General features: G+C 47.4%; 1 protein-coding gene across 2 annotated transcripts in view; it reads left to right on the top strand.

The window, feature by feature from the left end:
* Positions 1-8430: 8430 nt before the first annotated feature.
* The window catches only part of KLHDC1 (kelch domain containing 1), a 73841-nt gene continuing 62979 nt past the window's right edge, over positions 8431-19292 (top strand). For both annotated transcript variants that reach the window (XM_054725341.1, XM_054725346.1), the window contains exon 1: positions 8431-8641. In XM_054725341.1, coding sequence (XP_054581316.1) covers positions 8546-8641 — 96 coding nt within the window. In that variant the 5' untranslated portion in view covers positions 8431-8545. The remainder of the gene's footprint in view (positions 8642-19292) is intronic.

Here is a 19292-nt window from a genome sequence, read left to right as displayed (position 1 = left end):
CCCCCAGTCCTGGGGGGGTGGGAAGGGGGTGGCCACTGAGAGCGGGCAGCATGAGCAGCCTGGCGGAATGCTTACTTCATCACCATGGCAATGAGGCAAGCGTTCCGCATCCTGCCGGCCGTGGATGGGCCTCTGGGCCACGGAGAGCCTCTGGGAAGTGGGCGCAGAGTGGCCAGGCCCTGCAGAGAGCTTCTGGCATACGGATTTGTGCGCAGGGCTACTAGTATGGAATAAAAAGACCCTGAATAGCCGTAGGAATCCTGAGAAAGAAGAACCAAGTTGGAGGGATCACAATACCAGGTATCAAGCTACATTACAAAGCCATTGTTCTCAAAACTGCCTGGTACTGGCAGTAGAACAAACAGATAAGACCAACGGAACAGAACAGAGAAGACAGAAATTGACCCAAGCCATTATGCTCAATTAATATTTGACAAAGGAGGCAAGAACATACAATGGAGTAAAGACAGTCTCTTCAATAAATGGTGTTGGGATAATTGGACAGACATATGCAAAAAACTGAAACTAGACCACCAACTTACACCATACACAAAAATAAACTCAAAATGGTTAAAGGATTTAAATGTAAGATGGGAAACCATAAAAATCTTAGAAGATTCCATAGGCAGCAAAATAGTAGACACATGGCCCTAACCAGTTTGTCTCAGTGGATAGAGCACCAGCCTGCAGACTGAAGGGTTCTGGGTTCGATTCCGGTCAAGGGCATGTACCTTGGTTGTGGGCACATCCTTAGTAGAGGGTGTGCAGGAGGCAGCTGATTGATGTTTCTCTCTCATCAAAGTTTCTAACTCTCTATCCCTCTCCCTTCCTCTCTGTAAAAAATTAATAAAATATATTTTTTAAAAATAGACACATGTCATAGCAATATCTTTACTGATACTGCTCCTAGGGCAATGGAAGCTAAGGAGAAAATAAGCAAATGGGACTACATCAAAATAAAAAGCTTCTGCACAGCAAAAGAAACCATCAACAAAACAACAAGAGAGCCCACTGCATGGGAGAACATATTAAACACTTATTGCCAATGTTATCTCCGATAAGTGTTTAATCTCCAAAATTTACAGGGAACTCATACAAAAGAAAGATAAACAATCCAATAAAAAAAATGGGCAATGGACCTAAATAGATACTTTTCGAAAGAGGACATACAGAAGGCTAAGAGACATGCTCAAAGTCATTAATTGTGGGAGAGATACAAATCAAAATGACAATGAGGTACCATCTCACACCTGTCAGAATGGCTATCATCAACAAATCAACAAACCACAGGTGCTAACCAGGATGTGGAGAAAAAGGAACCCTCGTGCACTGCTGGTGGGAATGCAGACTGGTGCAGCCACTGTGGAGAACAGTATGGAGTTTCCTCAAAAATTAAAAATGGAACTCCCATTTGACCCTGCAATCCCACTTCTAGGAATATATCCCAAAGAAACAGAAACACCAATCAGAAAGGATATATGCACCCCTATGTTCATAGCAGCACAATTCACCATAGCTAAGATTTGGAAACAGCCTAGGTGCCCGTCAGCAGATGAGTGGATTAGAAAACTGTGGTACATCTACACAATGGAATACTATGCTGCTGTACAAAAGAAGGAACTCTTACCGTTTGCAATAGCATAGATGGACCTGGAGAGCATTACGGTAAGCGAAATAAGCCAGGAAAGATAAATATCACATCATTTCACTCATTTGTGGAATATAATGAATAATATAAACTGATGAACAAAAATAGAGCCAGAGAAAAAAGTATTTAAGAATATAATAGAGAAACCAAGATGGCGGCATAGGTGAAACACCTAACCTGCAGCCGGGCACAACAATTTCAAAGGCACAACTAGAGGTCAGAACGGACATCGTCCAGAACCACAGGAGAGCTGGCGGACTGAAATGCCCACAGCTGGGGGGAAGGAGAAGGCCACGGGGACAGTCGGGGGAGCCGTAAAAGCCTGAGGTATGGAGAAACTGGCGGAGACACGAGCACGCGCGCCTGCGGGGAGGATGGAGCCAGAGAGGAAGGGGCGGCTGACGGCCTGGCCGGCGTTCACTGGCAGGAAGGAGATAAAGGCTCCGGAGTGCGCTAAGCGCCGGCTCCGACTGCACTGAGCGCCAGTTCCGGGCGAAACCCTGGGAAGCCAGGCGCAGGCTGGGGGAATGAATCTGGGCTGTGGGGCGCAGGCACAGAGGAGCGGGGGAAGGCAGAGCTCCAGAGGCGCGCACGGGAAGGGGCGCAAAGGACGGACTGTTGCCTGCGCCACTGAACTGCCCTAGCGGGAAGGAGACATAAGCTCAGGACCGTGCTGAACCCCAGTTCCGACTGCACTGAACCCCAGTTCCGGGCGAAACCCTGGGAAGCCAGGCGCACGCTGGGGGAATGAATTTGGGCTGTGGTGGCGGAGGCACAGAGAAGCGGCGGCTCCAGACGCGCGCACTGGAAGGTGCGCAGAGGACGGACTTTTGCCTGCGCCACTGGGTGGCCCTGCTGGGAAGGAGACAGGGACGCCAGACTGCGCTGAGACCCAGTTCCAACTACACTGAAACCCAGTTCCAGGCGAGAATCTGGGAGTCCAGATTCATTAGGGGAGGGACTGGACTGTTTGGCAGTGGGCGAAACTCCAGGGCGCGTTTCTCTCAGAGGTGTTTGCAAGGAATACAGAGGGACACAGACGCAGGAGCCTCATAGGGCGGGGCTGACAGGAAGCCAAGGTTGTAGGCTCCACCCTGTAGCTCCGCCCCAGCCAAGCTGAGCAGAAGCTTTTTCCTGCTGAGTGCCTCAGGTAGTGGCTGACCCACACTACATTGGAGACCCAGAAACGAGGGCATCTAGTGGTTGGTGGGAGATGACACCAGATTTCAATCACTTGCATAAGGGAGGCATTCTAGAGGCAGACTCAGTGAGCGCCAAGGCATTGCTGCATCAAGACCCGGCCCACAAACATGTCTCCTGCACAGCAACTCTTCCTATATAGACAAAGAGGGTCCTCACGGCCAATTGGCCTGGAGGACAATTCCTCCCAGTGACACCAACAACAATCAAGACTTAACTGTACAAAGGAGGACCAAGATGGAGACATAGGGCTGCAGCCTGATCGTTGCCTACAACAATATTGAGACTACGACGGGAGAGCAGAGCAGACACCAGCCAGAAAGACCGGGGGGCTGGCTGAGCAGATGCTCTACAACTAGAATAAAAGAGAGGGGTACGCAGGATGATGCTGATGCCGGTGACCCAAAGTCCACACTTTAAGAACTATGGCTCAGGCGACACAATGGTGGCCTGGAACGTGCTCGGCGCAGTTCCCCCGGCGGTCTCTGGCTGAGGGGACGGCTCCACTCGCTGCCGAGCACGGACAGACGAGCCCCTGGGAGACATGGGGTGGGAGACTCCGTGCTTGCTGACCTCCAAGTCCTTCAAGAATCTCAATGCCCCGAAGTGGCCAGGTGCGCACGCTCAGCGACTGGCCACCGTTGCAGACCCAAGGGCCGACGCAGCGACACCGGACCAGCCCACCGCCGGGCACCGGGCACACCGGAGCCTTGCCGAGCCCGCCGCCCAACGAGTTCTGCGGCAGCCGCCCTGGAGCTCTGAGAAAATGACCGAAGGAATTGCTGAGAGGGAATTGACCAACAGGAATTGGGATCAAGAAGACGAAACCCCGCTGAGACCCGAGTCCAGGCGAGCCTGCGAGCCTCTGGGCTCAGATGTGGTCACACGCCTCTGGGTCTAGGTGAGGCCTCACGCCCCTGGGTTTGGGTGAGGCCACGCGCCCCTGGGTCCAGGTGAAGCTGGACTCCGGGTTCGGGTGAGGCCATGTGCCCCTGGGTCCGGGCGAATCTGAACCCTTGGTCCGGGTGAGGCCGTGGGCCCCTGGATCCGGGTAAGGCTGGGTCCCGAGTACGGGTGAGGCCGTGAGCCCCTGGATCCGGGTGAGACCACGCGACCAGGGGTCTGAGAGAGGTAACGCGCCCCTGGGTCCAGGTGGCTTCGTGCACCTAGGTCCAGGTGAGGCCACGTGCCCCTGGGTCTGAGAGAGGCCACGCACCCCTAGGTCCGGGCGAGACCATGTGTCCCTGGATCCGGGTGGGGCCTCGTGCACCTAGGCCCGGGTGGGGCCGCGTGCCCCTGGGTCTGGGGGAGGCCAGGCGTCCCTGGGTCCGGGTGAGACCGTGTGTCCCTGGATCCGGGTGAGGCCTCGTGCGCCTAGGCCCGGGTGAGGCCACGTGCCCCTGGGTCTGGGGGAGGACAGGCGTCCCTGGGTCCGGGTGAGACCGTGTGTCCCTGGATCCGGGTGAGGCCTCGTGTGCCTAGGCCCGGGTGAGGCCACGTGCCCCTGGGTCTGGGGGAGGCCAGGCGTCCCTGGGTCCGGGTGAGACCGTGTGTCCCTGGATCCGGGTGAGACCTCGTGCACCTAGGCATGGGTGAGGTCACGTGCCCCGGGGTCTGAGAGGCCAAGCGTCCCTGGGTCCGGGTGAGACCATGTGTCCCTGGATCCGGGTGAGGCCGCGTGCACCTAGACCCGGGTGAGCCCAAGTGGCCCTGGGTCTGGGAGAGGCCAAGCGTCCCTCGGTCCGGGTGCGACCATGTGTCCCTGGAGCCGGATGAGGCCTCGTGCACCTAGGCCCGGGTGAGGCCACGTGCCCCTGGGTCTGGGAGAGGCCAAGCGTCCCTGGGTCCGGGTGAGACCATGTGTCCCTGGATCCGGGTGAGGCCGCGTGCACCTAGACCCGGGTGAGCCCAAGTGGCCCTGGGTCTGGGAGAGGCCAAGCATCCCTGGGTCCGGGTGAGACCATGCGTTCCTGGATCCGGATGAGGCCTCGTGCACCTAGGCCCGGGTGAGCCCAAGTGGCCCTGGGTCTGGGAGAGGCCAAGCGTCCCTGGGTCTGGGTGAGACCATGTGTCCCAGGATCCGTGCACCTAGGCCTGGGTGAGCCCAAGTGGCCCTGGGTCTGGGAGAGGCCAAGCGTCCCTGGATCCGGGTGAGACCATGTGTCCCTGGATCCGGGTGAGGCCTCGTGCACCTAGGCCCAGGTGAGCCCAAGTGGCCCTGGGTCTGGGAGAGGCCAAGCGTCCCTGGGTCCGGGTGAGACCATGTGTCCCAGGATCCGGGTGAGGCCTCGTGCACCTAGGCCCGGGTGAGCCCAAGTGGCCCTGGGTCTGGGAGAGGCCAAGCGTCCCTGGGTCCGGGAGAGACCATGTGTCCCTGGATCCGGGTGAGGTCTCGTGCACCTAGGGCCGGGTGAGGCCACGTGCCCCTGGGTCTGGGAGTGGCCAAGCGTCCCTGGGTCTGGGTGAGACCATGTGTCCCTGGATCCGGGTGAGGCCTCGTGCACCTAGGCCCGGGTGAGCCCAAGTGGCCCTGGGTCTGGGAGAGGCCAAGCGTCCCTGGGTCCGGGTGAGACCATGTGTCCCTGGATCCGGGTGAGGCCTCGTACACCTAGGCCCGGGTGAGCCCAAGTGGCCCTGGGTCTGGGAGAGGCCAAGCGTCCCTGGGTCCGGGTGCGACCATGCGTCCCTGGATCCGGATGAGGCCTCGTGCACCTAGGCCCGGGTGAGGCCACGTGCCCCTGGGTCTGGGAGAGGCTAAGCGTCCCTGGGTCCGGGTGAGACCATGTGTCCCTGGATCCGGGTGAGGCCTCGTGCACCTAGGCCCGGGTGAGCCCAAGTGGCCCTGGGTCTGGGAGAGGCCAAGCGTCCCTGGGTCCGGGTGAGACCATGTGTCCCAGGATCCGGGTGAGGCCTCGTGCACCTAGGCCCGGGTGAGCCCAAGTGGCCCTGGGTCTGGGAGAGGCCAAGCGTCCCTGGGTCCGGGTGCGACCATGTGTCCCTGGAACCAGGTGAGGCCTTGTGCAACTAAGCCCGGGTGAGGCCACGTGCCCCTGGGTCTGGGAGAGGCCAAGCGTCCCTGGGTACGGGTGAAGCCAGATCCTGGGTCCGGGTGAGGCCGTGCACCCCTGGATCCATCCGGGTGAGGCTGGGTCCCAGGCCCGGGTGAGACCACGCGCCCCTTGGGTATGGGTGAGGCCACGTGCCCCTTAGTCCGGGTGACGCCGTGCCCCTGGGTTCGGCCGAGACCAAACCAGAGGGAGTCGGACCTCCATTACCACCATTTGTCCACCATCCAGAGCTGAGGGGTCAGTGCTGACATGTACACATAAGGAACTACTGGACATCGAAATTGGGTCTCAAAAGAACTGTTGGTCCAGGGGGAAGCTCGCTACAGATTGATTCATTTGCCTGTCAGCATAAATATTATTGCTCGTCTCACATTCAGTTCTTATTAGTATATATCTAGTGACATTTGATCTCGTTCATCTAGAGGAAATGATGAACAACATAGACTGAGGAACAAGAACAGAACCAGAAGCAAGGAGGCATCGATCGGACTATCGGGCCTCAGAGGGAGGATAGGGGAGGGTAGGGGGAGGGTGGGGGGAGGGGGAGAGTTCAACCAAAGGACCTGTATGCATGCATATAAGCCTATCCAACGGTTAAGTTCAACAGGGGATTGGGGCATGCGTGGGGAGAGGGGTGGGATGGGAATGGGGGGATGAGGACAAATATGTGACACCTTAATCAATAAAGAAATTTAAAAAATAAATAAATAAATAAATAAATAAATAAAATTCCAATCTCCTAAAAAAAAAAAAAAAAAAAAAGAATATAATAGAAGTAACCCTGTTATTTGCAGATGTTTAATATTTCCTACAACTTTTGTGGTATTATACTATGTTAGTACAGTTTGGGTAATATTATATATAAAATCTTTTTTCTCTTGAAATATTAATGTTTATTGCATGTAAATGGCTAATTACTTTGTATCTACAATCTGGTAATAGATTTATTTTGTATTTTGAAAAAACATTCTCTTTGTTTTTCATTCATTTAGTCAACAAATATTCCAGTATAATAGAGCCTTGGCACCAACTATCTATAGCAGGCGTCCTCAAACTACGGCCCGCGGGCCACATGCGGGTGTTTTTGCCGTTTTGTTTTTTTACTTCAAAATAAGACATGTGCAGTGTGCATAGGAATTTGTTCATAGTTTTTTTTTAAAACTATAGTCCGGCCCTCCAACAGTCTGAGGGACAGTGAACTGGCCCCCTGTTTAAAAAGTTTGAGGACCCCTGAATAGCAAGCAGGCACTTTACATGTTCATACTGAATAAGTGAATGAATTAACTTGTTCTGAGTGGTGGACAGCCACAATTTCTTCGAAAAATGGCTTTGGACAAGTGCATTTGCAGACACTAGTAGAATTATTATCTTCCCTCCTGGTCTTAGTTTTACTTCAGTAACATTTTATAACAAGGGCCAGCCAACTTTTTCGATAGGGGGCCAGAGAGTAACTATTTTCAGCAGCGTGAGCTACATGGCCGTTGTTGCAACTCCTTGGCTCCACTTACTTAACTCTGTGGTTATGGTTAAAAGCAGCCATGGACAATACTTAAGTGAATTAGGGTGGCCGTGTGACAATAAAACTTTATGTCCAGATACTGAAATTTCAATTCATTTCATTTTTATTACTTACAAATTATCACTCCTTTAATACCCCCCACCCTACCCGCCCCCAATCCTTAAAAAATGTAAAACATGAGGACATATGCAATACTGAGAAGGCTAAGCCCTATTTTGTAAAACTACTGTTTGGAATTCTCTGCTGTTGTTTTAGACAGACTCTTATTCTAAAAAAATAACTTTGCTTTCTAGCCTGCTTTAGCCTGCTTGAATAATGAGGAAGATAAACTTAGCTGTCTGTCCTTGTAGGGCAGAGACTAGATATGCCCATACTCTCAATGCCATGCCAGGTGCATTTTTTAATTGGATAGAACTGTGTTGTTTTCAAGGCCAGCCGCGAGATAACCACTAAGCGCACATAGGGCTGGCTCTTTAATGAAAAGGGAAGTTCTGCTTGTAGCCTTGATTAGAATTTGAATTCATTTTCTCTGAGCCCGCCGGTGAATAAAGTGTGACTCCACACTCTCCGAGCATGGCTTGATTTATTCCGGTTCTCTGTAACAATACTTTCAACAGTAAAGATTAAAAGAATAAAAAATCCAGATGCTAAACAAGGAAAAAAGTAAAACGTTCTTAGCTTGTGGTGGACAGAACTTGACCTCCCGGCCTAGTTTGTTGGTGTTTTAGAAAATTCCTAACTTAAAAAAGAGCCTATTACATACACGCACACTATTACTGTGGATGACCATCTCCGCTGGAGGTTGAATGGAAAAGGAAACACGAAGTATTAATTTATTAATATGCTGTTTATGTCACCGCTGCAGCAACGCCCACAGACCGCAGTCCCGCCGCCAGTGGAGGGGGAGGTGGGCCGCGCGGACCGAATAGCGGACCGAGTGACGGTCCTCCCGCCGGCCTCCCGCGGCGGGGCGCGCAGCCGCACTGCTTCCGCCTCCCACCAATCTCGGGCCTCGACGCGCTCCGTTCGTGCGCGGAGGGCCGGGCGCGGGGAGAGGCCGCTCGGGGCGGGGCCGCGGCGTGAGGGGCGCTGGGCCCGGCGGCGGCGCGGATGGAGGCCTCGCAGCCGTTCTGCGTGGCCGAGGAGCGCAGCGGCCACTGCGCGGTGGTGGACGGAAGCTCCCTCTACGTGTGGGGGGGCTACGTGGTAAGGGAAGGGGCGGGACGGCCGACTCGCGCCGGGAGCCGCGGCCCCAGCGCCCGCCGAGCGCCCGCCCACGCCCGGCCCGAGGCGGGGTTGGCGGCCCGGGCGGCGCGCCCGCGGTGCCCCCGCTCGGCCGGCCCGGCCCCGGCCCCGGCCCCCGCGGCCCCCGCTCCCCGCGCGGGCAGCGGTGCTCTGTGCTTGCGGGGATTTGAAGTCCACACAGGCCGCCGTGTGTGCCGTTTTGCGAACATTGCTTTGTCCCTCGGCGCAGTTGGAGATAAAATACCGAGATCGCCGCGTCGTTTACGTATTTCGAAGCGGTTTTCAGTGGCATCCCTGTAGGAAGGGCAGGTGCACTCGGCTTCACACCCGGGAACGCTGGGCCACCCGGACACATTTCCAGGTTTACTTGGAAATGTCACTGTTGCCAGATGCATAATTACGATGTTTGTTTTCAAATCTCAAGATAGAGTCACTCATATTACTAACAATACACTAGAGAATAGGATTAAAATTTCTTACTGTCATGGAAGTTTGAGTGTATGTTTTGTTTCTATAATCATTGGATTATAGAATCAAGGATTCTAAAGCTGGAAATAGTTCAAGAATATCTGCCAGCCCTTTAGTTTACAGATAAAAAAAGCCAGCCATTTGGAGGCAGAACCTGCATTTTCTGACTGTCTCGATACTACTGTGACAGATGTGACATGACGGCACCGTTCACTGAAATAAAGTCCATACTATCCATGTTAAATGATCCTCAAACCTAAGTTGGTTTTTGTTGTTTTGTTTGTGTGTTTGTTTTTAATTTGGTGCAGTATCAGGATGGGAAAATTAGAAGTAACCTTTGAGTGCCTACTATTCCTGGTATGTGCTAGAAACTCTCTTATCCCTAATCATATGTAATCCTTATTATATCTTGTAAGTAATACTCTATTTTAAAAATAAGAACAGTGAGTCAATGAGAATGAATAACTTGAATGGCCATTGACCTCAAGGGTAGCAGATTCCAACTAGATATATTGGATTTCCAAAGCCTATTTTTTTTTCTGTGATAAGTGAACATACATTAGGTTACTGTGCTTTCTTAATGTCTGATATTTCCACCATTTGTTCTTGACAAAAAAGTAGTCTAGACATAATGATGGTTTTCTGCAAAGAAATATTTTGACGTAGAGGTGTCCACCTTCATCTTCTATTTTGATTCTTAATATTGTAAAAGTTAAGTGGAAAAATTCTCACTTAAAATAGTAGTTTTTAATATGACATTTGGTAACAGTATAGATTTCTTTTTGGCCCATAAATGTCTGAATTTTTTGTATCTCATTTTAATCTTGAAAATTGTATAATTAATAAGATGCCAGGTCTTTAGGTGGCAGTCAGTGAATTAAAAATCTTTCCATACTACTTATTGATCCAATGAATAGTGTGCTGTAAGAACCACCCTGGAAAGTACTATACAGATTTAGACTGAGACTACTACTTTTTAAATTCCAGTGATTATCAGCGGTTAAAATATGTCTAAGGCATAAGTGAAAGGAAAGGGATAGTGAGAGGCATAAAAGAAGACGTGACATAACATGAGAAAAAGTATTCTTCCGACAATTGTTTTATTCAGAACCTTCTGAACAGAAAATAGCTGAAAGGCCCTGGAATCTGAAGGCAATCCAAACCAGTAGTTAGTAGTTAAGAATAATGATCAGATGATTCCAGATTGTTATGTTCCAATCACAATTTTCCATATTTGTTTAAATTGACAAACATATATCCTAAACCTTTAAAAAAATAATTCTTTATTATTGAAAGTATTACACATGTCCCCTTTTCCCCTCCATTGGCCCCCTCCAGCCTGCCCAAGCCCCCCGCCCTCACCAGGCCCTCACCACCCCATTGTCTGTGTCCATGGGCCATGCATACATGCATACAAGATCCTTGGTTGATTACCTCCCACCCACCGACCCTCCCTACCTTTCCTCCCAGATTCTACACTCTGTTCCATGCTTCCATGTCTCTGGATCCACTCCCTTCATCAGTTTATTTTGTTACTTAGATTCCACATAAGGGTGAGATCATGGGATACTTGTCTTTCTCTAACTGACTTATTTCACTTAGCATGATACTGTCCAGGTTCCTCCATGCTGTCTCAAAGGGTAAGAGATCCTTTTTTACTGCTGCATAGTATTCTATTGGATAAATGTACCACAGCTTTTTTATGCACTCATCTACTGACTAGAGGCCCAGTGCACGAATTTCATGCACTGGGAGGGGGGAGGGTCTCACAGCCTGGCCTGTGCCCTCTTGGGGGATGTCTGACTGGCAGTTGGACATCCTTAGTGCTGCCACGGAGGCAGGAGAGGTTCCCGCCACTGCTGCTATGCTCACCAGCCGTGAGCCTGGTTCGGGGCTTCTGGCTGAGCAGCGCTCCCCCTGTGGGATCCCACTGACCACCAGGGGGCAGTTCCTGTGTCGAGCATCTGCCCTCTGGTGGTCAGTGTGCATCATAGCGACCGGTTGTTCCGCCGTTCAGTCAATTTGCATATTAGCTTTTTATTATATAGGATGGGCACTCAGGCTGTTTCCAGATCTTAGCTATTATAAATTGTGCTGCTATGAACATAGGGGTGCATACATTCTTTCTGATTGGCGTTTCAGGTTTCTTTATATCCTTTTGGATAGCTAAGTTACTTATTATGCTATTGTCAAACATATTCTAAAGGACATTGTATCTGAGAACACCCCTACCTCTACAGGTAAGAGTGGCAATGCCAAAAAAAAAAAAAAAAGTAAGTGGTAAATTTTAATTGGTGCCAATTCTTTTTTCCTAGTTCTTCCATATCCTTTCCAGATTACTGAAATTCATACAAACTTTAGTGCTGCTTCTAGGGACATTTAAAAATTGTGAGTAGTTTTCCCAAATTTTGAAAGAAAAGCAGTGTTTTAGCGTATTTGCAGATGATATATGCTTTCCTCTTAAGTCTTAATCATATGAATGGTTTTATTTCTACAGTACAACTGATGTTAATACCTTTTGCTATAAACTTTTCCTTACAGAAGACATCTGCATAAATACGCTTAAATACTATTTCTGTTTTGAATATGTACTTAAAGGCAAGAAGGGTCAATTCAGGAAATATTTGAAAAGAATAAAAGTGGGAGGCTTACAGTGGCAGTTATTAAAATGTGTCACAATACTGTAGTAATTAAATCAGTGGTCCTGATGCAAGTCGAGAGAGCATGAGGGGATGGAAAAGAAATTACATAATCAGCCAAGCATACAGATAGTTTGTATTTAAAGGTAGCATTTCAATTCTGGAAAAACAATCACTTATTCAATAAATGGTCCAGGAATAGCTGGAGGAAAATGATAGTAGAGTTTTAAGATTGGAGAGTTAAATGTAGAAAAATTAAGCTGTACTAAACCAGAAGAAAAGATGTGACTCTTGTAAAAACCTTGAGTTGGGAAAAGAAAAACTGAATTCGGAAAAATTATAAAAGAAAAATATTGGTAGATTAAACTTAAAAAAATGTATACTGTGTTTTTTAAACAGTAACTTTTTAATGCAGTAACTCTCACTATAAAGTGAGAAGGCAAATGACAAACTGGGGAAAGTATTTGCAACATATATGATAGGTAAAGTTCCAGTGAAAATAAAGATTAATATCTCCATTGAAAAAATGAAAAATTAATATTCACAATTTACAAAAGAAATGCAAATATAATGTGAATCAAAGAAATCCAATAAACAATGAAAATAAACAATGAGATTGTTTTTCTTCAATTTGCAGCTTTTAAAAAGATTTTGTTTGTTTTAATATATTTTTATTGATTTCAGAAAGGAAAGGAGAGGGAGAGAGAGCTAGAAACATCAATGATAAGAGAGAATCATTGATTGGTTGCCTCCTGCAAGCCCCACACTGGGGATCGAGCCCGCAACCTGGGCCCTTGTCTGGAATCGAACCCGGGACCCTTCAGTGCACAGGCCGGCACTCTGTCCATTGAGCCAAACCGGCTAGGACTTAAAAAGATTTTTTGAAAAGAGCATGAGGAAATGAATTACTCATATACTGATAATGGGAGTATAAATTTGTCTAACCTTTTTGAGGAGAAATTAAGCGATGTTTAGCAAAAGCCTTAAGTGTGTCTTCTCTTTAACCTAATAGTTGCACTTTATATATTTATAGATGGTCACATAAGCCATCCATGTCATGTGGAAGATGTTTATTCTTTTTAGACGCCCAGTATTTGAACCTCCTTCCTCTGTAGTATCTCCCACTGAGTGAGTCTTCTCAGGGTATTTATTTCAGTTGTCTGACTACTTCCTACTACCCCCATAGGATATAAATTGTATAAAGACGGGGATTTTGTTCCCTGTTGTATCCCTAGAGTCTAGAACTGGGTATAGTAGGTGACCAATGAAAAGAACCTAAGTGCCAGATGTTCACTTTCCCAGCCTCACTGGCAGCTAGGTTGTGGGTAAGTGGCTTGAACTCTGTTAGATGAATCTATGATAGATTTGGACTTAGGAGTAAAGATATAAAAATCAGGACCTGAAGAGGATCCTTACCAGCAGTAGAGTTTGCAGGATGGTCAAGGCCCCTGGCATAAAAGGTGGTGTGCAGGCTTCAGTGTGATGGTCGCCAGACCTGTGTTTTGGCATGGTTTCAGACCTTGCTCCTCCTCACATAGATAAGAGACTGGTTTTCCAACCTCCCTGATTCTGTGAGCTCCTTAATACTCATTTCTTAAGATCTTATTTTCTTCTTAATTTTAAAATTTGAAATGTATGTACAAAAGAATGTGTAAAATGAGTACCATTTAAAGGTAAACATGTTCAACTTCCAGATTAAGAAATGGACTAGAACCAGTACCTCAGAAGATTCCTGTTAATCCTTTACTTATTACAGTGCTCCTCCCAGCCCAAGAGAGTAGCACTATCTTAGATTTATTGTTAGTCACTCTTTTCTTTATAGTTTTAGCACATATGCATCTATTTCTTTTAAAAAAATATTTTTACTGATTTCAGAGAGAAATGGAGAAGGAGAGAGAGAAACATCAATGATAAGAGAGAATCATTGATTGGCCACCTCCTGCACACCCTCTACTGGGGATTGAGCCTGTAACCCGGGCATGTGCCCTGGACCAGAATCGAACTCAGGGACCCTCCAGTCCACATTCTGACACTCTAGTCACTGAGCCAAACTGGCCAGGGCTGCATCTATTTCTAAACAATGTATTTTTTTGGTTTTGGAATCGTATGTGTTTTACTTCATGACAGTTCTTTTTCTGCGTTGTTTTTTTGGATTCACAAATTGCTTGTATTTGGCTGGTGTGTAATTGCATGGCTGCACCTGTTTCTATTTGGTGTCATTCCAGTGGTCAGTGTCTGTGCTGGCCAGTTATTAAATATTTTGAAAATCATCACTGAATTCATTTATTTGATGTGTGTCCTGTAAAATATTCTAGTATGTGAACTTACTGCAATTTATTTATTCATTCCACTATTGATGAATATTTGAATGTTTCTTTTTTTTTTTTTTATAAATATATTTTATTGATTTTTTACAGAGAGGAAGGGAGAGGGAGAGAGAGCCAGAAACATAGATGAGAGAGAAACACCAATCAGCCGCCTCCTGCACACACCCCTCTGGGGATGTGCCCGCAACCAAGGCACATGCCCTTGACCAGAATCAAACCTGGAACCCTTGAGTCCACAGGCCGACGCTCCATCCACTGAGCCAAACCGGTCAGGGCTGAATGTTTCTATTTTTTTAGTATTAAAAGGCAAGCTACAATGATCATTCTTTTTTTGTTTGTTTTTGTTAATCATCACCCAAGGATATTTTTCCATTGATTTTTTTTTTTTTTGAGAGTGGAAGGGAGAGGGAGAGACAGAGAGAAACATCAATGTGAGAGAGATATATCGATTGGTTGCCTCCTGCGCGCACCCCAATCAGGGCCAGAGAACTTGCAACCAGGGTATGGGCTCTTGATTGGAATCTAATCTGGGACCCTTCAGTCTGCAGGCTGACTCTCTATACACTGAGCCAAATTGGCTAGGGTAATTTTTTCTTTTAAATAAATCCTTACATGAGGATAAGTTTTTTATTGATTGGGGTTGAGGGAGGAGAGAGAGAGAGAGAGAGAGAGAGAGAGAGAGGAGAGAGAGAGAGAGAGAGAGAGAGAGAGAGAGAGATATCTCGATTGGTTGCCTCCCATATGTGCCTTGACTGGGATTTGAACCAGCAACCTGAGCATGTGCCCAGAGCAGGAATGGAACCCAACACCTTCTGGTGTACTGAACGCCAGCCAGGGCTTATCTCTGGTAGTTTTAAATAATTTTTTTCTTTGATGATCTGTAGTTTTACTATGATGTGTCTAGTTATGGATTTGTAGGACTTCGTATATTTCAAGTATTGATGACTTTCAACAATTTTGCTAAACTCTCAGCCTTGTCTCTTCAAATATTGTCTCTTCCTCATTCTCTCTGTTACAGCCTAATGTAATTCTGATTAGACTTAATTTTTCTTTTTCTCAATGTCTCTTAACTTCTTTTCTATATACTCCATCTCTCTGGGCTATATTTCTGAATAAATCAGTTAAGTAAGTCTCTATTTTAGTGAAACCTTGACAAGAGCAATTTTAGTGGAGTGATGGGCTCTGAAGCCAGATTACTCTGAAGTGATGAGAAAATGAGAGGTGAAACTATGGAAACATCCACCATAGTTAACCGTGGAAACTTTTCTTTGAAGGGTGCAGAGAAATAGGAGAAAGAGTTATGAAAGAGTTGGTGTTTGTTCGTTTTTAATATATAGAAAACTAGAGGCCCAGTGCACGAAATTCGTGCACGGAGGCGGGGTGTCCCTCAGCCCAGCCTGCACCCTCTCTAATCTGGGACCCCTCGAAGGATGTCCGACTGCCCGTTTAGGCCTGATTGGGCCTAAACGGGCAGTCGGACATCCCTCTCACAATCCAGGACTGCTGGCTCCCAACTGCTTGCCTGCCTGCCATCCTGATTTCCCCTAACCGCTCTGCCTGCCAGCCTGATCACCCCCTAACCACTCCCCTGCCAGCCTGATTGATGCCTAACTGCTCCCCTGCCAGCGTGTTAGCCCCTAACTGCCCTCCCCTTTAGGCCTGGTCACCCCTAACTGCCCTCCCCTGCAGGATTGATCGCCTCCAACTGCCCTCCCCTGCTGGCCATCTTGTGGTGGCCATCTTGTGTCCACATGGGGGCAGGATCTTTGACCACATGGGGGCAGCCATCTTGTGTGTTGGAGTGATGGTCAATCTGCATATTACTCTTTTATTAAATAGGATAGAGGCCTGCTGCATGGGTGGGGGCCAGCTGGTTTGCCCTGAAGGGTATCCCGAATCAGGATGGGGGCGTGGGGCGGCCTGAGCAAGGGGCCTGTGGTGGTTTGCAGGCCAGCCACGCCCCCTGGCGCCCCAAGCGGAGGCCCTGGTATCTGGAATTTATTTACCTTCTACAATTGAAACTTTGTAGCCTGGAGTGGAGCCAAGCCTCCTGCTTCCTCCGTGGCTGGCAGCCATTTCTGTTGGGGTTAATTCACCTTCTATAATTGAAACTTTGAAACCTTGGAGTGGAGGCCTGGGCCAGCCAGGGTGTGTGGAAAGCTTGGCTTCCTCCGTTGCCGGTGGCAACCCTGGCCTGCTCTCTCCAGCTCCGTGGCTGCCGCCATTTCTGTTGGAATTTGTTTACCTTCTATAATTGAAACTTTGTAGCTTGAGTGGAGACTTAGGCCGGCCAGGGCCGGTGGAAAGCTTGGCTTCCTCCATTGCCTGGGAAACCTTGCTCTCTGTGGCTGTAGCCATCTTGGTTGGGTTTATTTGCATACTCGCTCTGATTGGCTGGTGGGCTTGGCTTGTGGGTGTAGCAAAGGTACGGTCAATTTGCATATTACTCTTTTATTAGGTAGGATGATATCAAGGGTGTTATCAAGGCATGTTTGAATATCCATAGGAATGATCTAGTAGAGAAGGGAAACTTGATGATGTAGGAAAGAACGGATAATTTTGTTTTCTATTTTTTTAAAATTCTTGACACTATTACAGATATCCCCCATTGCCCCTCCTTTACCCACCTCCACCCAGTCCCTGCACCCCCTCCCTCTGGCCATTACCACACTGCTGTCTGTGTCCATGGGTTATGCCCTTTGGCTAATCCCTTCATCTGCTTTCATCCATCCTCCATGTCCCCTCCCCTCTGACCTCTGTCAGTCTGTTCCATGTATCCATGCCTCTAGTTCTATTTTGTCAGTTTATTTTGTTCATTGGATTCCACATATAAGTGAGGTCATATGATATTTGTCTTTCTTTGTCTGGCTTATTTTGCTTAGCATAATAATCTCCAGGTCCATCCATTCTGTGGTACAAGGTAAGAGTTCATTCTTTTTACAGCCACATAGTATCTCATTGTGTAAATGTACCACAGCTTTTTCCCCCCACTCCTCTACAGATGAGCACTTGGGCTGTTTCCAAATCCTGGCTATTGTAAACAATGCTGCTATGAACATAGAGGTGCATATATTCTTTCTGATGGATATTTTGGGATTCTTAGGACATATTCCCAGAAGTAGGATCCCTGGGTCAAAAGGCAGTTCCATTTTTAATATTTTGAGGAAACTCCACACTGTTTTCCACAGTGGCTGCACCAGTCTGCATTCCCACCAACAGTGCAAGAGGGATCCCTTTTCTCCACAAGAAGAGATAATTTTGTAGCGAAATTTCTGAGAAAGTGAGAAGGAACTAGGTCCAAATTTTTCTTTTTCTTTTTTTAATACAACATTAAAAGTATTTATTTATTTATTTCCATTTTTTAAATTGATTAAGATATTACATGTGTACATATCTTCCCATTGCCCCACCCCACTCCCATACATGCCCTCACCCCCCAGTGTTTTGCATCCATTGGTTATGCTTATATGCATGCATACAAGTCCTTCAGTTGATCTCTTATCTCCCCCACCCCAACCTTCCTGCTGTAATTTGACAGTCTGTTTGATGTTTTACTGCCTCTGTATCTATCTTTTTGTTCATCAGGTTATAATGTTCTTTATTATCCATAAATGAGTGAGATCATGTGGTACTTTTCTTTCATTGACTGGCTTATTTCACTTAGCATAATGCTCTCCAGTTCCATGCTGCTGCAAATGGTAAGAATTCCTTCTTTTTTATTTTTATTTTTTTAAATTTTTTTTATTTAATAAATCTTTATTGTTCAGATTACAATTGTTTCTCCTTTTTCCCCACATATCTCCCCACCACCCAGTTCTTACCCCCCCTCTTCCCTTACCTCCCCCCCCGCTGTCCTTATCCATAGGTGTATGATTTTTGTCCAGTCTCTTCCCATACTCCCCACACAGACACCCCTTTCCCCCTGAGAATTATCAATCCACTCCCATTCTATGCCTCTGATTCTATTAAGTTCACCAGTTTATTCTGTTCCTCAGATTTTTAATTCACTTGACTTTTAGATTCACTTGTTGATATATATGTAATTGTTGTTCATAATTTTTATCTTTCTTCTTCTTTTTCCTCTTTTTAAAGAATACCTTTCAGCATTTCATATAATGCTGGTTTGGTGTTGATGAACTCCTTTAGCTTTTTCTTATCTGTGAAGCTCTTTATCTGCCCTTCAATTCTGAATGATAACTTTGCTGGGTAGAGTAGTCTTGGTTGTAGGTTCCTGCTATTCATCACTTTGAATATTTCTTGCCACTCCCGTCTGGCCTGCATGGTTTCTGTTGAGAAATTAGCTGATAATCATATGGGAGCTCCCTTGTAGGTAACTAACTGTTTTTGTCTTGCTGCTTGTAAGATTCTCTCTTTGTCTTTTGCTCTTGGCATTTTAATTATGATGTGTCTTGGTGTGGTCCTCTTTGGATCCCTTTTGTTTGGGGTTCTGTGTGCTTCCTGGACTCGTAAGTCTATTTCTTTCATCAGGTGGGGGAAGTTTTCGTTCATTATTTCTTCAAATAGGTTTTCAGCATCTTGCTCTCTCTCTTCTTCTGGTACCCCCCATAATTCTGATGTTGGTTCGCTTGAAGTTGTCCCAGAGGCTTCTTACACTATCTTCAACTTTCCGAATTCTCTTCACTTCATGCTTCTCTGGAGGAGTGTCCTTGGCCTCTTTGTATTCCAAATCTTTGAGTTGATTCTTGCAATCCTCTAGTCTGCTTTTGGGTCTCTGTATAATATTTTTTATCTCAGTCAGTGTATGTTTAATTTCTAGTTGGTCCTTTTTCATATCCTCAAGGGTCTCATTAAATTTATCGGCCTTTTCCATGAAATTCTTGAAAAACCTTATAACCGTGGTTTTGAACTCTATGTCCAGTCGCTTATTCTCCTCCATTTCTTTGGTTTGTGATCTGTTTCCTTGCCTTCTCATATTCTCTGCTTCCCTGAGTTGGTAGGGTAGTTTTGTCTACTAGGTGTCCTATTGGTTCAACGGGTCAGCCTCCCAGTTACCTGAGGTGGACACTCTTGGTGTACCCTTGTGTACTGTGTGTTCCCCAGCAGGAGCTACAGCAAGGGCTAGTTTTCTCCTCCTTTGCTTGGGCGGTTTTGGAGCAGTCTGGAGCTGTAGTTGGTTAAGCTGCCACAGAACAGGCCATTTATATGCAAAAGCCGCTG

The sequence above is a fragment of the Eptesicus fuscus genome, chromosome 2, assembly GCF_027574615.1.
Source record: "Eptesicus fuscus isolate TK198812 chromosome 2, DD_ASM_mEF_20220401, whole genome shotgun sequence".
Lineage (NCBI taxonomy): Eukaryota > Metazoa > Chordata > Mammalia > Chiroptera > Vespertilionidae > Eptesicus > Eptesicus fuscus.
Note: the sequence above shows the minus strand (reverse complement) of the source record. Positions and strands in the feature narration are given on the sequence as shown.